This window comes from Chiloscyllium plagiosum, chromosome 34 (assembly GCF_004010195.1).
Source record: "Chiloscyllium plagiosum isolate BGI_BamShark_2017 chromosome 34, ASM401019v2, whole genome shotgun sequence".
Lineage (NCBI taxonomy): Eukaryota > Metazoa > Chordata > Chondrichthyes > Orectolobiformes > Hemiscylliidae > Chiloscyllium > Chiloscyllium plagiosum.
Genome location: NC_057743.1, coordinates 21,554,444 through 21,576,310, shown reverse-complemented (window position 1 = coordinate 21,576,310; position 21,867 = coordinate 21,554,444). Strand labels below are relative to the sequence as shown.

General features: G+C 37.7%; 1 protein-coding gene across 2 annotated transcripts in view; it reads right to left on the bottom strand.

Annotated features, from left to right (window-relative positions):
* Positions 1–323: 323 nt before the first annotated feature.
* ube2j2 (ubiquitin-conjugating enzyme E2, J2 (UBC6 homolog, yeast)) overlaps positions 324–21,867 on the bottom strand; it is a 32,190-nt gene continuing 10,646 nt past the window's right edge. For both annotated transcript variants that reach the window (XM_043675810.1, XM_043675809.1), the window contains 6 exons: positions 21,321–21,451; positions 18,395–18,435; positions 13,624–13,726; positions 9,100–9,238; positions 3,912–3,992; positions 324–1,811 (listed from right to left, as the gene is read on the bottom strand). In XM_043675810.1, the coding sequence (XP_043531745.1) occupies positions 1,533–1,811; positions 3,912–3,992; positions 9,100–9,238; positions 13,624–13,726; positions 18,395–18,435; positions 21,321–21,451 (774 nt within the window). In that variant the 3' untranslated portion in view covers positions 324–1,532. The remainder of the gene's footprint in view (positions 1,812–3,911; positions 3,993–9,099; positions 9,239–13,623; positions 13,727–18,394; positions 18,436–21,320; positions 21,452–21,867) is intronic.

The window sequence follows — 21,867 nt, the reverse complement described above, 5'->3', positions numbered from 1 at the left end:
AATGCCCATCAGTTTAATGAATTTGCATTGCTTTTCCATTCAGTTTTCAAATAATTCAAAAATAAAAAGTCACCAACACATTCTCAATTCCAATACAGCTTTCAAGAAACACTTTCTAAGGCTTGACAAATATTTTGTACATTATAAAATAGAACTGTAGAAACTTAAATGAATGACAAACATCTCCCTACTCTGTAGTTTCAGAATAAAATTGTGGACTTTACATTTATGTTAATATCAGGCTCTTCATGGAAAATAAGTAACAAATTTTGGAAAGTTTTTAGATTTTTTTCTATCAATGACATTAAAGACAAGCAACAATATTACTATATCCTGTAAATTTTATTGATAGTCAATTTACAAACCAGTCATTGCTATTACACACAACACGTTCATTTCAGATGAACAGCCGAGTGGGACATGTATAACTACATCCAGACAGGTACTTAAATTTAGCAAAATGACAGTGTCTTCAGTCAAGTGAAAATGTAATCTAACTTCTATTGCTTGTTAGAAAGGACATTTAACAGAATTCCAAATACCCTATTTTAAACGTGTAATGCCACCCATAAAATTAGGATGAGGAATTGCAAAGAGCTTCTTAAATCACCAATTTACAATTGTGTGCATTGCCATGTCTATCAAATTTTTTACACAGGTTTTTTTTTGGAAAACGTATTGCAAAATTCTAGATATTGCGTAAAAGGAAAGGCAAACTTAACATTGTCCAGAAATAACTGGTTAAGCAGCAAATTATTGTCCATTAAAGCACTGTTTCCAACGATACAAATGGGGCATTGAGCATCTTTTCTTCATGGAGAACAATTACAAAACAAATTTCATTTATAAATTATGGTTTCTGTAACTGTTTTGCCAAAGAGTTACCCATAAACCTAATGAGGAAAAGCCTGTAATCAGTTTGTTGGAATGTGCACAAGGTCTTGATTTCTCTGGCGGTCACTTACATTACACTGGATGACCAATATCGTTCCCTTGCCTTTTGAATTTTGCCAAACTTCCACTTTTTAAGTCCATGCTCAGTTTTATTCTGCTTAGCATTTAATTTCTGCATTTTGTTTTTATTTCAGAAATGCTTCCAATATATTCCAAGGACAACAGTAATATAAATACATTAAAAAGTCATTTATGTTGGGGGCATAGATTTTTAATCATTGTGAAGTAAACAATTAAAATCTGAAAATGCTGCTGCAAAACACACCCCTTTTACAAATAGCACAAGTTTCAGATTCACCATAATTAAGAGGCAGAATATTGGTCATCCACTGTAAAATATGCTTGACCAGTACAGTAAATCCGAACCCTTGCATTCTTGAACTATTTGTTAGCTCCGTTGATCTGTACATCTCTGAAACAAAACCATAGGCTCTAATTGGTCACTTTTGTACATATACAAATGTAATTTTAATTACATCACTCCAGCGAACAGTCTTAATCTTGCCTTTCTGCAACGTTTCCCCAAAAGGAGTCCAATTTGTTTGCAAGGTTGCAGTGATTTGGTCTCTTCAGCAGCTTTATTCTTGTGCTATGCTTCGTAACACATACTTCACTGTGTAAGCAAAGGCTGCAAAACCAACAATGACAAATAAGTTTGCTAAAGCTCCCCCTAGGAGTCCGTGGTTTCGGTTGGCCTGCTGAAGGCCTTGGTGGTTGGCAGCCGGTAGCACTGCATGGCCATTAAGAAGCGGCATACCATTTTGGTGCACTTCACCATCAGGGATAACATCTGGTAGAGGCAAGGCCTGAGCCCTATTACTTAGTTCTTCTTGTGCTCGTTGCTTTTCCTTTATTTCCTAGAGTTGAAAGAAGTAAAACTAATGTCATTAAATCTGTTTTGCTTCGAGCTTCCTGGTTTCTTCTCCTTTTCTTTGCACTGTATCCTTTGTTCTTAAATTCATCTCATGAATATACCTCTCTGAAAAGTATTGACCCAGAATCCCTTGCAAATGTAATAAAAATGACTGATGGTAGGGTGGAAAAGACCCATAAAGATCTAGTTAAAAAATCACACAACACCAGGTTATAGTCCAACAGGTTTAATTGGAAGCATTAGCTTTCGGAGCACCGCTCCTTCATCAGGTGGTTGTGAAGTACACAATTGTAAGACACAGAATTTACAGCAAAAGTTTGCAGTGTGATGTAACTGAAACTATACATTGAAAAATACCTTGATTGTTTGTTGAGTCTTTCATCTGTAAGAATACCATGATAATCTCACTTCTTTCATATGTAAATCACAAAACTTTTTTTAAAAGTTACATTGTCAGGTTAACTGTAACAATTGGTGTCAGCCAGATAATATGTTGAAGGTGTTAGCCCCCTGTGTTCCCTGTCTGTGCCATAATGTTTGGTCTGATTCTAATCTAAAAAGTGAGTTGACAGAGTCTTATATGGATTCATATTTTGAGCAAAGTACAATGTATCTCTGCAAGTACAAATTCACCCACAAACATATATGTATATGTGTATGTGTATGTCTGTCTGTCTGGGGTGGGGGGGATTGTGAATGTGAGAGTATGTGTATGAGACTGTGATAGGGTGCATGTGAGAGTGAGTGAGAGAGTGAGAGAGAGAGAGAAAAAGAGAATGTGTGTGTGTGTGTGTGTGTGTGTGGGGGGGTTGTGAGTGTCTGTGAGAGAGAGTGTATATGTGTGTGTGAGTGTAAAGTGGTATAAGTTTGTGAGAGGATGCATGTGAGTCTGTAGGAGTGTGTGTGTGTGTCTGTGTGCATGTGCATGTGCGTATATAGTGCAATAGTGTGACATGAACCTAAGGTCCCAGTTGAGGCCCTCCCGATGGGTACGGAACTTAGCTATCAGCCTCCACTCGACCACTTTTCACTGCTGCCTGTCCCGAAGTCCGCCTTGGAAGATGGTCACCCGAAGGTCCGTGGTCGAATGTCCTGGACCACTGAAGTGTTCCCTAACTGGGAGGGAACAGTCCTGTCTGTTGATTGTTGTGCGGTACCCATTCATCCATCAACAAACAATCAAGGTATTTTTCAATGTATAGTTTCAGTAACATCACACTGTAAACTTTTGCTATAAATTCTGTGTCTTACAATTGTGTCCTCCACAACCACCTGATGAAGAAGCGGCGCTCCGAAAGCTAGTGCTTCCAATTAAACGTGTTGGACTATAACCTGGTGTTGTGTGATTTTAACTTTGTACACCCCAGTCCAATAGCAGCATCTCCAAATCATAAAGATCTAAGTTTACCAAATATGAATTACACATGAGCAAAGGAAAAACAACTACAAATTTATGATTACAAGATCACAGAAACAAACTCAACCACTCAGAGCTGTATAGCATGGAAACAGACCCTCCAGTCCAACACATTCATGCTGACCAGATATCCTAAATTAGTCTGTTCCCATTTGCCAGCATTATTTTAAAGTTAGATTCTGAGAATTTGTAGATTTCTATGTTGCTGCCTATCCTTAACTTCTTAAAAAAACTAAATTATTTTTAAAAAATCTTCACCAATTTCCTACTGTCACCTGCGCAGATTAAATTAGACTCCTCTGTACTGTGGCAGGATTCAGATTAAATTAGAATACTGTCAGAGACTGTGCTACATAAGTCAGGTCAACAAATTTCAGCACAGATAGCTATAAAAATTTAGCTGCAATGATCTCCAGATCTTCTTTCCAATCAACATGCACCACTCCTGTTCTATTAAATCCACCCTTCTTTTGATTTCAACTTGCATTCTCAAAACTCTACAGTGTCTACTCACTCAAGAAAATCTGATACAACCTGTCCAGTTAACTGAAGAATTTCAACATTCTAAATCTGGTTTCATTGTTTTTCATCATTTCCACTACTTAATTCAATATCAATGGAGACAAGATTGATTCTGTACTATTGGCCAGAGGTATGACCACTTACCCCTACTAAATCTGGGAAGAGTTCACAGAACACTTTATCCTTTAGATTAAAAGCACTGCTTTGGGCAGCAAGTTGCCTTTTCTGCAAGGGAAAAAAAAAAGATTCAACATATTAGCATTACTTTGGATTTATTCAAGAATCAGGATAAACTGCCACAAGACAATTCTAATGTATTGTCAGTTAAAACAAAACATTACTGAATTTATAAAGAAAATTGACAAGTAACTTTTCAAAGACAGTAAAGTATTTGATCAAAAATTGATTTTAAAGCATTATTCAGAGCAAGTTAATATCTATCAAACCTTAAAAATGATCAGTGCTTTCAAGATTCTAAATGGTATAGCCCCAGTAGGCTGACAGTGCAAATAAAAACAAACCATGATCATTTGATCAATATTAGATCTAGCCCTGATGGGATGATCCCTCACCCAAACGAGTAGCCAGACACTTAAGACAAAGCGAAACTGCAGCCCTCAGCCCTAGCTTCTCACAATGAGTTCTATTTTAACTCTCTGAATTGTGCCTATTTTCAGCCCACAACCTAACCTGTGCATATTTTGGGGCCTCAATTTACCCCAAACATTGAACAAATTAGACCTTCACTGACCCAAATTCCTGTCCAGTAGACCACAAACGCCCAGGAGCACATTAGCCCTTTCCTCTGCTAGCAAACGGTTTTGAGTTTGCATTCCAACCCAGTGTGAGACTGTGGTTTTCATATCTTGCTGTGACTGCTAAGTAAGAATTTGACACAAGATTGTTCATTACCCCCTGCTCAGTTCATCCTCTGTCCCCATGTTACAAGTCACCATCTCCTCCTCCTTCCCAAACCTCTAATCCTACCTGACCTAAACTTTCAAAGACATCTATGGCAAACGTGAAATTAACATTATCTAGCATTCAATCTATGGAGGTATTTGAGAACATGATAGTGCAAACTGTTTTCTGACATAAAGAAAATACCAAGTTTTTCTAGGTTAATACATGGCAAACAGAGAGGGTATTCCATTCTTTGCAGCTGAACAGACAATAATTATAGCAGGTAATGCAACATTTCTCCTTATCCAAACATTCAGATAAATCGTGCTGAAATAACAGAGAGCGAGAAACGGAATAAGGCAGTCCTGTAGGCATATTATAATAATAAGACTTAAATCTAGCTCTTAAAATTAAAAAGATATGAGTGAAAAACAAATACTTTGTGAAAATCTGGAAATTTCACTGCAAAGTGTATAGAGTGTGCTGTGCCACAAATAGAACAAAATATTTCTTGTGCATTGTGAAACTAAGAGAGATATATCCTACTGTCCAATTTCAAGAGTATTAACTTGCCCTTACCTTTTTAAAAAATAAGCAGCTATGGTGCTCTTACATTACTGAAGGTCTCTTGTAATCAATGTCATTTGCCAACACATGACCAATGGCTAAGGACATCTTTCATTTTTAAGCTGGGCTCCTGATTTTCAGCAGGTTTTATGATGCTGACTGGACACATAAATACTACATAGCTCAGCACACTAAAATTCTTCTGACCTTGTTATCATTACTCGGATAAATATTTTTTGAATGTGGCACATAACCACAACAATGCTTATGGTGCAGCTTGTAGCTGAAACAGATTTGAGGTTATCAAGCTCCAGTTTATTCATAATTCTGATGCCTGTGCATGTGTAGGTTGCTTCAGGATGGATTTAATTATAATGGCAGATATGTCTTAACCACCACTGTTACTACGTGGCTACACTGGTGGCCAGATAATAGAAGTTAATGGGAATATCCATAAGAACATAAGAAACAGGAGCAGGAGCAGGAGTAGGCTGTCTGGCCCACTGAACCTGCTCCGCCATTCAATAAGATCATGGCTGATCTTTTCGTGGACTCAGCTCCAGTCACCCGCCTGTTCACCATAACCCTTAATTCCTTTACTGTTCAGACATCTAACTTTGCCTTAAAAACATTCAACTAGGTAACCTCAACTGCTTCACTGGGCAGGGAATTCCACTCATTCACAACCCTTGGATGAAGAAGTTCTTCCTCAACTCAGTCCTAAAATCTGTTCCCCCTAATTTTGAGACTGTACCCCCCCAATTCTAGTTTCAACCATCCAGTGGAAACAAGCTCCCTGCTTCTATCAATTCCCATCATTATTTTATAACATTTCTATAAGATCCCCCCATTCTTCTAAATTCCAATGAGTATAGTCCCAGTCTACTCAATCTCTCTCCCCATAAGCCAACCTTCTCAATTCCAGAATCAATCTTGTGAACCTCTTCTGCACCCCTCCAGTGCCAGTACATTTTTTTCTCAAGTAAGGAGACTCAAACTGTACACAGTATTCAAGGTGTGCCTTTACCAGCACCCTATACAACTGCACCATAAGCTCCGTTTTTAAACTCCATCCCTCTAGCAATGAATGACAATATTCCATTTGCCTTCTGAATTACCTGCTGCACCTGCAACCTAATGTTTTATGATTCATGCACACAGACACCCAGGACTGTCTGTACAGCTGCATGCTGCAATATTTCACCATTTAAATAGTAGTCCATTTTGCTGTTGTTCCTACCAAAATGAACTACCTCGCATTTACCAACATTGTACTCCATCTGCCAGGCCCTTGCCCAATCACTTAACCCATCTATATTATTTTGTAGACTTTCAGACATCCAAGAAGTTCAGAAGCACATCTCCATTTGTACTAAAGCATCTTGCACAGAAAGACCCATGGAGAGTAGATCTAAGCAAAATTAATAAAAATGCAACCACAGCCCAGAAGTTAGGGAAAGAGGCATTTCACTCCATTAATTAAAAATGTATAACTTTTCTTTAAAAAGATAAAGCCTATTATTTCATCTGCCTTTGTTAATAAGTAGATCATGACTTAGTGGACTCAAATAATGCTTGGATCTGCTGGTAATGAGATGCCTTTATGATGCTATTAGAGCAGAGGCAACATTGATTATTGCCTAACAACTGGACCAGGACCAACAAAAGCAAAACACTAAAACATTGCAAATCTATGCAAACAGGAGTGAAAGCTTTAAACTTCAACAGTTTCAAAAGGATACTCTGGACATCAACTGGCATTTGAGGAAATAGCATTCTGAAAAATCCAGAGGATCATAAAATTAGATACATTCAAACATTGCTGATGATTAAGCATCAGTTAGCACCAAAGAGTAACTAGAAAACTGAAAGCTAGCCAAAATCATTCAAACAAGTTTGCAATTTCAAAAATTGTCGTTGTAATCATTCTTTTTTCCTAATGTTCCAGTGCCAGAATACTTAAGCAAATTTTGATCACAAAGTCAGAGCTTGAATTACAGTAGACTATCCAACCCCCAGAAAACCCGCAAAGTCTCCTCTCTGCTTTGAACTAATACAGGATACAGCTCAGTAGACGACATTGCTTTGTAGCATTCCCTGCATCTCTGTTTGAGCCAGAGGTCTATTCTTTGACAAGCCAGCATTGGAGACACTTGTGAATCTATTAAATCAGACAAACTAGCAAAATCTTCCCAGTACCTTGAATAGCCACAACAAACCTGCTGTAAAACTTACAACAGGTTGTTCATTTTTAGGGTTTGGGATGCTAGTAGCCAACCATTTCGAAAGGCTTACGGCAAGAGGATTAGATTTTGAAAGCAAACAAGATCATTAGCTGCATCACGGCAATGAACATACCAAAAAATAAATTATTCTGAAACCAGAAGCTTCAAAATTATTAACTTTTGCAAATAAATAGAGAAAACCCAGCTAAGATGATTAAATGTGTTAATACACAAAAACTGAAGATCAGTTTATTTTCCCATAGTACAGACAAATGAACAAACAGCTCTCACTGACAGAAAGATCCAATAATTTCAGAATGTGACCCTAAATATAGAGGTGAAAGGTGGAAATATGGTTAATAAAATTTCTATGTATACCAAACTCAAGGAGCACCTGAAGGCTCTCTATCCACTTACATGTGAGCCCGATACATTTGGTATTGATGACTGGCAGACTGATCAATAATTATAAAATGAACCAAACATATTTTCATGTGACAACTTTAATTTATATACCGTGGATGTAGGTTTGCTCGCAGAGCTGGCAGGTTCATTTCCAGACACTTCGTTATCCTACTAGGTAATATCTTCAGTGGGCCTCAGGCAAAGCAATGCTGAAAAATCCTGCTTTCTACTTATATGTTTGGGTTTCTTTGGGTTGGTGATGTCATATAAATAGAAAGCAGGAATTTTCAGCATTGCTTTGCCTGAGGCCCACTGAAGATATTACCTAGTAGGGTAACGAAGAAGTGTCTGGAAATGAACCTGCCAGCTCAGCGAGTAAACCTACAACCAAAACCCCAACCTGGGCTACAAATCTTCTCAAAACTCACTACTTATGTACTGTCTTTAATGTAATAAATATCCCAAGATGCTTTCGAGAAGCATTACAGAACAAAGGTTAACACTGCCAAATTAGCAGACTTTAAGGCAGAGGACCAAAAGCTTGGTAAAAGTGGCCAGTATAAATATCACTTTAAATGAGGATTGTCAGGTGAAAAGGCAGAGAAATAGATAGAAGAAAGCGATTGCAAAGCTTAGGCAGCTGCACACTAATTAAAATCAGGAATGGCTAAAAAGTCCGAAATGGCAGTGTGTGGAGATGTATTGGACTGGAACTGGACTGGTGGAAATGAGAGTAGGGATTTGTAGGGAGGACAAAAAGAATTTGAAAACAGAATGGAAACTTTAACATTAATGCATTGTTGACCAGGAGCAAAAAGCAGAACAGCGAACATGGGGTGATGGGTAAGTGGGACTGGTTGCAAGTGAGAACATAGCAAGGATTTTGAAGATGTTTAAATTTGGAAAGAATGCAAGGTAAGCATAAAATAAAAAGAAGATTACATAATAGACCTAGAAAACAAGGAATAGACATAATAGTAATCCACTTCCATTGAACTGTACTCTTGTCTGTCTAGGGAGTGTTACGCTCAATACAGAGAAAGAGAACTTAGAGGCAGACCATCCTTAGTTCCAGATGTAGGAGATTCAGGGGACTATAAGAAAAGGGATGTGGAGTGGAACAGAATAAGAATACAATGTGAAAGGCAGCAACATCATGCTGTTCAAACCTCGAAAAATCTATAGCATGATAGCAAAAGGCTTTTCGTTAGTAATTAATGGAAGGAACTCACTGTATATTCAGAAGTTTCAATACTACCCAATGTAGGCCCTTTTTCTACCATGAAGCTAAGAAGACCAGTCAGGATTGTAGAGACAGACCAGGCAGGGTTCCAGGTATCTGGATGAAAATCAGTGATTGAAAGACATAACCTGCAAGGTAAAGATCTTTACTGTAATTAAGGTTGTTTTTTCCGAATAGGATTTATACAACTTTTCAAATTTCTTAGTCTACAGATCGACATCAGTGAGGTAGTAAATCACATTTCACAAACTGTATTTTAGGCAATGTATAAAAGTCTGCTGCTCTTTGGGACTCTGCCTACAGAGTTTAATGCATTATTTTTAAGGCAAAGCTCAAGAGCACAGCTGGATGTCAGCCTGTGAGTTCCCACATAGTCAGATCAGATGGAGCTTCAGAGAACTAGTGATATTATTTTGGACAGGGAGGCCAGGGACCAGTACTTCAGCACCTTCCAGTGGCCAGCTAGAGTACCAGCAAAGTCATGGAAAATCAAATACAAAATTCTTCATTAATCAAGAGTGCACTAGCTTTTAAGGAAGGAATAGAATGGGAAACCTAGACCAAAAATGTGGAAAATATATAAACACAACATTTTAATGTACATTCTTTTTTAGCAATGCCTTGTGCCAGGAATGGTGATTCTTCATTCAAGACTTCAAGTGATGCTACAAGTATTAAAGGCACAGACACAAACAGGAGTATTAATCAAAAAATTGAAGTCATTTGCAGTTTATGGTAAACTTCAAATTTGTTGTTTTGAGAATTCAAGCAAAAATAGTTAAGTTTATACATCCTTGGTAAAATAATGTCAATATCCTAAATATAAGTCTGCAGTGCATGAGTTAAAAAATGTTACCTAACAATTACACAAATCATTGTCCAAAGTCTGTTTCTGTATCATCACAGGTTTTTAAGCTTTGTTTACAACATTACAAAATTCTGATGGCTAGAAATGCTGACTAAAAACATGAACAATCACAGTACAAAACTACTGAATCGCCAATGTTAAAACGAGTTATACACAAGTGATACTCCAAAAATAGCAGGAGAAGCCAAGTATGCATAGATTTGGGAGCGAAAGGAAAAATAGGCAACTGTGGAATCACAACATATTAAATTCTATAACATGACAAATATTAACTATTGGACACGTAAATGCGGATAAAGGAATTATATGATTACTAGTGGATCTGGAAAAAACTACCTTTAACAAATCATGTTTTTGGAAAATGGAATTACTGTTTAATCTCTAACTTTGTAACAAATATAGGGTGTACTATTTAGAATTTACAGTAGGAAGTTTACTGTTAATTACTTTCTAAACAAAAAAAAATAGGCTAATCACAAGTGGTAACATTCCTATATTACCCAAAGAAAACTTTCTGTTTACATTGATCAATAGTGAACGCAACTTAGCTTGATTAAAGCTTTTACAGGGTGAAATTTTTGCACCTTAAATGTGATTTTTAAAAAAGTATACACACTGGTTTTATGAAACCTCAGTTCAGCTGGAAACATTAAGCTTGGTACAACAAAATTGGGTATACAGGCCTCTCCTTTAAATCTATTTCAAGATAATAAAATGTTTTGAAACTCTGATAATGCTCAGACATTGGACACACATTTGTGAGGAAAAACTCGGGCCAACTTTTTTTCCTAAATTTGTTCATGGGACATGAGAATCTCTAACAAGGCCACCATTTATTGCTCACCCCTGCTTGTCCTCAAGCATGTGGTGGCACGTAGCCTCCATGAACAACTGCAGTTAATCTACTGTGGGAGCCTAAGCCACCAAGAATTTCTGCTGTGCAATAAGAAATTTCTAAAGGTTATATTAATTAAAATTACGCAATATTTATTTTACATATCTTTAGTTCCTACACACTCCATTTTATTTCTCCTTCAAAAGATATGAACACTTTTGCTCAAAGAGCTTTAAGGCTTATTGTTTGCCAAGGCTATACAGCAAGTCATTAAGAGATCTGAAATGCCACTCACTTGCCTCCCTGCTGGCCTACAGTAAGCTACTGACAAGTGATCTGTGTAACAGTAATTAGCAATGACTTGCCTTCCTCATAGGAGGAAGGTGATTTACACTCACAGCTCTCAATCAATTCAGCGAGATTAGGAACATTGTTAAGAATTGACTGGCAGTCATTTAATGGCTGCAAACATTAAATGCAACTACAGCCATCCAATGCAGACTTTTAATTGGATCCCAACTGCTAGGTTTTTTTTCTATTTGTGGCATGTGGGCACCACTGGCTGCTCTTGACAAAGCCATGAACAGTCTTCCTGAACTGCTGCAGTCCATTTGAGTTGGACAATATCATTAAGGGAATTCCAAGATTTTGACCCATTGTCACTGAAGTAGAGATGATATATTTCCAAGACAGGATTTTAAATGGTTTAGAGGGGAATTTGTACATGGTGGTGCTCCCATCTATGTTTTCCTTGTCCTTCCAGGTGGGAACAGTTGTGAATTTGAAAGGTGTTATCTAAGGAGCCTTGGTGAATTTCTGCAGTGCGTTTTATAGTTGGTACAAACTGCCACTGCTGAGTATCAGTGGCAAAGGGAGTGAACGTTCATGTATGTGGTCCACATCATGCAGGTTGCTTTGTCCTGGATGGTGTGAAGCAAGTGGGGAGTATTCCATCATACTCCTGACTTGTGCCTTGTAGATGATAGACAGACTTTGGGGAATCAGAAGGTGAGTTATTTGCTATAGGATATCTAATCGGACTTGCTCTTGTAAACACAATATTTATATGGCTAGTCCAGTTAAGTGTCCAGTCAATGATAAGCCCAGGATGTTAAATCATCTTTTCTAGAAATAGAATTAACTCACATTTCTGGCTTCTACATCACTTGAGACAATTAAGTTATCTTGGTTAGAAAGATGAATAATGTTAGAAGTAATTAGGTATTGTATATCAGGCAGACAGGAGATGATTAATTGTTCAGGAGTGTGCAGTCTGACAGAGAGCAAACCTATCACTCCTGGTATAGAATTTACCCTGCTTCACAAACCCATAAAAGCAAAAACAGGGTAATTACAAAACTATACATCATGTGTCCTATCCATTTCAGAATGTGAAAGAAACAATCTTACTTTGACTTAATTTGCACTTCCAAATGAAAGACAGATTGACTTTGGATCCAAAATAAGCTATGTTTATGGATCTCTTCTTTGCCAAGTATCAACAAGCTGGAGCTACTTGGATACAATGAGCATCTAAAAGATTTTCATTGTGGATGTGTTACAGCTAATGAGCATTATTAATGGTTTCAATGGAGTTGATTTCCACTACTGGAGACAAATTATTTACCATGATCTAGTAAAAAGTGTTATCTGCTTTAGCTCCTGTTTGATTTCCTCTTTTAGTAACCTGATTTCTAGCTTAGAGCTTAAAGAATACAGCCCATCACTGATTTCTCAATCAGAAAGGAAATTGTTTTATTAATTCATGGAATGTGAGTATCATTGGAGAAGTTCACAAGTATTGTCCTGGAGGTGGTGGTGGTGGTTAGCTGCTTTTGCAAATTGCTGCAGTCCATATGGGGTAGGTATGTTGTTAATACACAGTGATGTTAAAGAGGCAGATCCAGGATTTTGACTCAGCAGCGAAGGAACTATGATATAGCATTAGAGCGAATACTCAAGATAGCGGATGGGTTGCCAATTAAGGTAATTGGTTATTGGTTGGTTGGATTCACCCAGATTTTTGTGCGCAGGACATACCAGGGCAGTTTCACACATGGTCAGGTTGCTGCTAATGTTACAGCTGTACTGGAACAGCTTGGCTCGGGATGTGACAAGTCTGGAGCACAAGTCTTTAGCACTATTGCCGAAATGTTCTCAGGGTCCATAGCTTTTGCAGTATCTAATGCTTTCAGCCATTTCTTGATGGAGAGAATTGAATTGGTTGAAGACCGTAATGCTGGGGACATCTGGCACAGGCATTTTTGTAGCTTTCCAGTTAGTCTATCAGGGGAGAAAGGGGTTTCTCAGGAGTACAAACATACAGGAATATTAATTAGTTTCCAAGGGAATTATGGCTTTTGTTGATTGCAAGGAGTGTACCTGGAAATACCTGAATTATAACAGTGACTTCTTCTATTGCTAATGATATGTAAAAATAACGCTTTGAAAGGCTCCATGATTTACTCTTTTAGTGATTCAAAACAATATTAAAAATCTTCACTGTTTAAAATGTTTAGCCTTTGGAGCATCTAAACTTACACCAACTTTAAAACCATTTAATAACTTTGAACTATTATTCTTTAATGACTCCATGGGACTAGAATTTCAGCACAGCTACGTAACCAGAAATGTGAAATTCTTTTAAAAACATAAACACAGAAACGTTAAATGCCATACAATGTGCATAACCAAGGATGAAACTTGAAATGAACAGATAATAATAATCTTTAACAATGTTGTACAGTATGCTAATGTCTCTGTTTTGACGCTATTAATGAAAGTTTCAAATTATTTACGAGATTGCTTACCTTGTATTGCATTTGAATCTTCCATTTGGTGTGATCATATAAATACTAGGGGGCTTGAAAGGAAATTCTCTGGGGAAAACTAACTTCCCATGATAAAGACCGCCTAGATTTAGAGAGAAAACAAAAGCACTATTAGAATCTGTGTAGACTTCATTTTAACATATTCTGCAATTAAAACTTTAAATGTTATTTATTACATTATGACTTTGGTCATGCCAAAAATGGAGCATAGAGAGTTCCAGCACAAAAACAAAATATCACAGAGGCTGGAAATCAGAAATAAAAAGTGCTGGAAAAACCTGGCAGTTCAGGCAACATGCATGAGGAAAGAAACAGAATAACAGACCAATAGTTAATTTAGCCAAAATACTAATTTGTTTTTGCACTACCTCCAAATGCTGACAAACCAATCGAGCATTTCCAACATTTTGTTTTTGTATTGCACATGGCTAGATGCACAGCCAGTAGAGTCAACACTACATTACATTCATAATTTGAACAAGGTTATTGCTTTTCAATATAATGTTATGGACCAGACCCCCTCAAAAAATTTTAAGAAGGTCGTCTAGACTCTACCTTTTTCTCATTTTAAAGGCAAATGCAAAGTGCGGAGTTCCAGATGCATTCCGAGCAGTCAAACTGCTCGACATTAAGCAAAACATAATTTACTCAAAAACATTTTGGAAAGGCACATCAGGGCAGGATTTATACACTTAATGGGAAGACCCTGAGGAGTGTTGCTGAACAAAGATTGCAGGTTCACAGTTCTTTGAAAGTGGAGTCGTAGAATAGTGAAAGAGGTGTTTGGTATGCTTGCCTTTATCATTGAGTATAGGAGTTGGGAGGTCATGTTGCAGCTGTACAGGACACTGGTTAGACTACTTTTGAAATACTGCGTGCAATTCTGGTCTCCCTGCTATAGGATGAAAGCATTCAGAAAAGATTTACAATGATGTTGCCATTGTTGGAGGGTTTGATCTATAGGGAGAGGCTTGAATAGGCTGGGGTTATCTTCCTTGGAGTGTCAGAAGCTGAAGAATGACCTCATCGAGGTTTATAAAATCATGAGGGGCATGGATAGGGTAAATACCCAAGGTCTTTTCACTGGGGGGGGGGGGAAGGAGGGGTGAAGGAGTCCAAAACTACAGAGCATCGGTTTTAGGTGAAAGGGGAATAAGATATAAAAGGGACCTAAGGGGCAACTTTTTCACACTGAGGGTGATGCATGTATGGAATGAGCTGCAGAGGAAGTGGTGGAGGCTGGTACAATTACAAACATTGAAAAGGCATTTTGATGGGTATATGAATAGGAAGGTTTTGGAGAGATATGGGCCAAATGCTGGCAAATGGGACTAGATTAATTTAGGCTTTCTGGTCAACATGGATGAGTTGGACCGAAGGGTCTGTTTCCATGCTGCACCGCTCTATGACGACAATTAAAATATAACAGAAGAAAGAAAATTTTGAATAACTTAGCTCTATTGGAAAACAGTAACAGATACAGTAACGACTACTAATCAACTTTTCCAATATAGCATCATCCCATAGACACACCCTGTTGCAAAATGGCAAATTCAGAAAAACAGATTTTGTCTCACACGCATTCTAGCAGCCTAGGAAGAAACCCCCCAGCTTTTGGCTATAATCAAGAAATGGAAAAATTGCTTCCACTTCTTCAAGCCCACAACAACAACTGCTTAAAGCTAAAAAGAAACACTAGGGAAATCCTGGTTTGAGAGCTGACCACACCCATCCAGGCTGCTTAGACCATAAGACACAGAAGGAATTAGGCCATCATTTCAAGTTTCATTCTTCGAGTCTGCTCCGCCATTTAGTCATGGCTGATAAGTTTCTCAACCCCATTCTCCCCGTAACCCTTGATCCACTTGGAGAAAGTGAGGACAGCAGATGCTGGAGATCAGAATTGAAAAAAGTGTGGCGCTCGAAAAGCACAGCTGGTCAGGCAGCGTCCAAGGAATAGGGGAATCAACATTTCGGGTACAAGCCCTTCAAGTTATCTCCCTTAGAACTCTATTGCTCCAACTTTTAAAAAAACTCAAGGCCTCACAAGTTGTTTACATTACCACAAATGCTTGGCACTCCTTGTTCAATCTCTTTCTTAAAACAAACCAGGACAAAATATACCTCTTAAAGCCACAGCCTCGTCACAATAAAGCAAATCTTTTCAGTTTTATCCCAGTTCTTGAAATAGCTCACAGAGCTATCCTTTCCCATGATCACTACCATGTTCTCCATTCCACATTTTCAGTCGGAGACAAAGAATATTTTAAATATTACTTCCCACAGAGTATTCATCAGGATCAACACCAAACTAATTTCGACCATTCTGTTTTTAAATGTATTGGCCAACATTGATTTCACTGGTATCCACCTGTAATTAGGGCACACACATCCATGAGAATTCTTTCATCTAACAAAGACTTAATTCACCCCATAATTAAAACATTTAATGAAAAATAATACATTATAATAAAGATAAAAACACGATAAAATTTGAATCTCGTTTCTTGTACAAATCACGATCTGAATAAATTCTCTTTTTTGGTCAGTCCACTGATGATACGTAAAGATCTTATCCCACTGGTGTAGCTATCCTCTAGTAATACTTATTTGATCAGTGAGTGTGAAAGCATTCCTGCAAGTCTACAAGTAAACAGCCAATGTTTAAATCCAATTCTCAAAATGTAAGTTGTAGGTAGTATATCTATATAATATTGGTTGTGATAAAGTCTCATCTCCCATTTCTGTTTTTGCAGAGGTTGCAGAGAATAGGCATTAGCAAAAACAAAATTAGCTGACTGGTCCAAACTTACAGCACAGACATGAATTACCCTTTTTTTTGTTTTTAACTAAAATCTAACTTGAAGTTACTCACATCTACTCCCTCCTCAGGGCAGCTGGCTGCCCTCCAGGCTTTATGTGGCTTCTGCATTTGCCCACTTACTTCCTGTGAACACGCTCCCAGACCTACTCACTGCTGCTCAACTCGGGAGATACACTGGTCTTCAAATACAAATAAATATCTCCATTTTCACAAATTTTAGAAATTTTATGGGCACATACTCTTACAATCTTTCACTACACTCACTGCTTCAAAGTAAGAGAACATTGAACATAACTAGGAGCAGGACTGATCTGCTGTGCTTTTCCAGCACCACTCTAATCTTCAGTCCTCATTTTCACCTAGGAACAGGAGTAGGCAATTCAGCCCCTCAACCCTGCTACACCATTTAATACAATCAAGGCTGATCGCATCTTGCTCTCATTTCCACTTTCCTGCCCACTCCTCATAACCTTTAAACCATTAGTAATTGAATATCTGTCAGTCTATCTCCTCCTTAGGTTTATTCAACATTACAGCATCCATTGCACTCGGAAGTAATTCATTCCATAGATTCATAACCTTTTGAGCAAAGTAATTCCTTCTCATTTCTGTTTTAAATAGGAATAGGTATGCATTATTACACCATTCACCATAGAGTCATAGAAACGTACAGCACGGAAGCAGACTATTCGGTTCAACTCGTGCATGCCGACCAGATATCCCAAACCATTCTAGTCCCACCTGCCAGCACCGGGCCCATATACTCATCCAGATGCTTTTTAAATGTTGCAATTATACTAGCCTCCACCACTTCCTCTGGCAGCTCATTCCATACATGTACCACCCTCTGCGTGAAAACGTTGCCCTTTAGGTCTCTTTTGCATCTTTCCCCTCTCACCCTAAACCTATGCCCTCTAGTTCTGGACTCCCCCCAACCAGGGAAAATACCTTGTCTATTTACCCTATCCATGCCCCTCATGATTTTATAAACCTCTATAACGTCACCCCTCAGCCTCCAATGCTCCAGGGAAAACAGCCCTAGCCTATTCAACCTCTCCCTACAGCTCAAATCCTTCAACCCTGGCAACATTCTTGTAAATCTTTTCTCAGTCTTTCAAGTTTCACAACATCCTTCCAAGAGGAGGGAGACCAAAATTGCACGCAATATTCCAACAGTGGCCCAAACAATGTCCTGTACAGCCACATGATCTCCCAACTCCTGTACTCAATACGCTGACCAATAAATGCATACCAAATGCCTTCTTCACTATCCTATCTACCTGCGACTCCACTTTCAAGGAGCTATGAACGTACATTCCAAGGTGTCTTTGTTCACCAACACTCCCTAGGACCTTACCATTAAGTGTATGAGTCCTGCTAAGATTTGTTTCCCCAAATTGCAGCACCTTGCATTTATCTAAATTAAACTCCATCTGCCACTTCTCAGCCCATTGGCCCATCTGATCAAGATCCCATTGTAATCAGTGGGGCAACAGAATTTCTTTACCTTTAAGCTTTAATTTAAAGCCAAGGTCTTGATGTTATGACATTCTTATTTAACAGCAAATCCAATCATTAATAGACATGAAAAAGCATTATTACTGCGACAATATTTTTGCCCTACCTTAAATGTTCAGAAAAAGTTTGATAACAGAAAACTGCCCAACACACAAGTTGTACATCACCTTTGATAGCCAGTGGATAAGAAATTAAATGACAATACTGAAAATTTTGAAACAGAACCATTAAGAAATTTGCCATTACTGCCAAATCATGAAACAGAAAATAAATGAACACCTGTCAATAAAAGATATATTTTGCAGGCTCTGTAGCAGTTTATTATATAATGATATAATGACTAATGAATGTGAGACAAACAGAATATATTAATAGATCAGCCAGTTATCAGATGAGAACAATACATACCCTCATAAGGTGTTTTCTCAGGGCCTCGTACCACGTAATGCCTAGCAAGAAATAGTAAATGTTAAGGAAACCATTTTTTTCTCATTCTACTTCCAGAATTCTGTGCTTAAATTTAGCACACATAAGATGATTTGTAATCTAAGCATTGATTTTAAATCTTTGACCAGCATGTTACGCCTAAATATGAATTTACAGTATATTGCTGGTGGTGGAGAATTGAAACAGAGAAAAATTTCTCAAAGAGCATTGCTGCAGTAATTATACACTAATGAATACAGGGTTACCATAAGGCATTTGATACACTTTAATCTATTAAGACACTATTCTGATAATCTTGTAGAAAATTGAAGGCCTTGGCTACAAATGATAGCACAGAGATAGCAATGTGAGAGATCTAACATGGGACACTGCACATTTTTATTAATTTAATGTTTATTTATTTTTAAAATGTGCCACAAATTACCGATGGCTAGGACTTATCAATATCATTCCAAATCAATTTGTAATTGGTTTGACAGCAATTTCTAAAAATAAAAAGTACCTTTACAACCTGAAGGTTGCAGCTTTTAATTTCTGCCACATTGAGGTGGTGCAGAGATTTGGTCAGTGACGTTCAAAATATTAGCAACTAGCCTTGTCACCAGTTGGAAACCCAAATTTGGCTAATTTAAACCAATAAACCAATGATTAGCATGAGACTACATCAATGTTGGGTTGTCAATGCTCCTTATCAGTGTGAGTGAAGGGGGCAAGAGCGAAGGGCTGGACTTTGGAAAACTGGATATTTCATTTGATATTCAGAGATTAACTAATTAAATGATAGCACTTAACTATCTAATGTAGAACCATAAATAAATTCAAATTTTGTACAACTGTGAATCATCATTCAGAAGGGATATATTTAGCAAGTTGTGCAGTAAGCAGTTTATTATAAAATGATAAACTGAAAAGAAGGTGATAGATCAAGTACTTTCTACTGGAAAACACAAATTTCAGGTTAACTACTGACCTCAAGGTAAACAACTTATGGTGCAGCAGGGTTCTGCTCCCCCCCCACCCCACCACCATCAATCCACAAGATAGAAAACATTTACAACATGTAACTATATTGTACAGGTTAAAATATTACACAGTTATTCTGATTCTTCAAAAGAATAGTGAACACAACTGGAAATTTATATTGCATATATAGTACGTGGCTGTATTGCTGACAAGAGTTAGTTGCGCTTTCAGCTACTCTGGTAAAGTCACAGAGGGTTTCTGGTAACAAATACAGTTTATGGACCTCTACATACAATGATATAAAGTCATAAATGACGACTATTCCAATACTTTTTCTTACACTGGATCTCCTTTAATGTAGACGCAGCCTCACTGAAAATAGCAAAACAGGACATTCACACCCTTTGCACCTTAGTAAACAAAATGATGGCAGCGTGGGAGTTGGGTTTCATCATTGGAATTTCCCTCTTTTTCCATTAGCCTAAATATGCCCACAGAAAGTCCTGTAGAAATCCCTCAAGAGGCCAGCATGTTGTCTGGTTCCAAGATTGGTAATGCCTGTTGTCTTTTTGCATACAATTAATTATTGTTAGGCAATCTACACTATGTTCAGGCAAAAGATCTTGAAGCAAGCTAGTTGGCAGTCACTAATAAATTAGCATGAATTGGAATTTAGCAGCCCAAAAACTAGGCATCCAGGAAGCACTTGTCATCATCAACTGTCCAGAACTTTACAACCTGAAACCTCTCAACTTATAGCATCTCATACTCCTCCATCACCATTATCACAGATAGCCGAGCTAAATAAAGAGCACTGAAATGAACATCTAGCAACAGCAGCAGCCAAAACAAAAACACACTAAAACCTAAGGTAACAGTTTTATTCTGAACCTCTTGTCTAAAGTGAGAGAAAGTAGAATGATAAGTCAACGATTATTGACAAAACATTTTGTTTAATTTGATTGGTTCAGGTCCTACCTAGTTACAGTTTGAGCCAGTAACAACCAAAAGGATTTATTTTTAGGAATGAGACTGGTTTCAGTTAGTGACTTATTTTGCTCAGTGCCCATAGTTACAGGGCCAAGTTTCTTTCACTACTTTGTATAAAATTGGAGCAAAGTAAGGAAAGTGTGTCATAGAAATCCATATTTAGACAGTGTTGGCATCAGCGAGACAGAAACTGCAGCCTGGTTGCACCATCTCACAAAGAAAAGTTAAATATCACAGCGGATAATCAGGCACAAACTTTAAAAATGAAAAGTTACTATAATTAGCTACAGATGAAGTTGGAAACAAAACAAACCTAGAAGGCTCATCAGGTTGGACACAACATTTTCAGCCAGTGTGAAGAAGAATTTAACCATGTTTAACAATAAAAGCCAAAACAGAAGAGCGCAAAGCACAAAACGTCAACAGCAAACCAAGCAGTGCTTTAGACAGACATCACCTCCTGTGCTGTGCCCTGTTTGGTATCATTCAAACATTGGAGGTAGTTAAGAGAAAAGCCAAATGTCTCCAGCCTGGTTTAAAGAGATTTTCAAACATTGGAGAAAATTCTGCTTTTCATATTTTGGACAGATAGGATAGTAAACAAAGATAGTTACAGGAAGGAAAAGCTTGAAACATATTTCACATTAAATTGTTACAGTGGGCATAGGAAATACAGAGTGAATTTAGTAAAAGGCAAATTCAGTGATCCAAGTCTTCAGAAGTGATCAGTACATGGATAGAATAGTGGAGTGAAAAATCATGAACAAATTGAGTCTCAATTAAAAGTTGCAATGTAGTGTGGACTTCAGAGTCATTTCATAACCAGTGAGAAGCAAGACTGGCTGAATCAGCTTCTTCATCTTTAACTATGATGATGGTGAGATGTGACGTGCACAATTTATTAAGCAAATTTATTAATGCTATATGTACTTACCATTCAAGAATATTAGATGGGAGAGGTTCAGCACAGATATAAGGCACTGGGTCTTTCTTTATTCGAAGATAGTCCTGTTTCAGTCTCTGTGTTGCTGTTGTTGGAGCTCGCTTATTACTGTTGTTGCTCATCTAAGTTAGACAAAAACAATTATCTCATTCAGCAGTTTAAAGAGTTTTAAGATTTTATTTTATTTCATTAGATAGACAGCATAAGCTATTTGTGCAAGGAACACGCACAAGATCATTTCCAGAGAAGGAGACCGTGGTGGTCTACAGTACAAACTGATAAGATGGGTTTACAATGTTTCACATGGCACTGAGCAATAGTTCAAAAAATCTTTGGACATGAAACACCTTGAGATAACTTGAAGACAATGGTAAAATTACACCTTAAACTAAGTTATATAAATGTATGCTCCTTCCAGCTAGTACATGCAGCAACAGTAATCTGAATATTGCTGTGCTGGAGATCTTGTTCAGTTCCCAGCTCTTGAAATTGCCTTTCACAGGACCAGCAGTATGTTTCCTCCATGTCAGCAATGTAG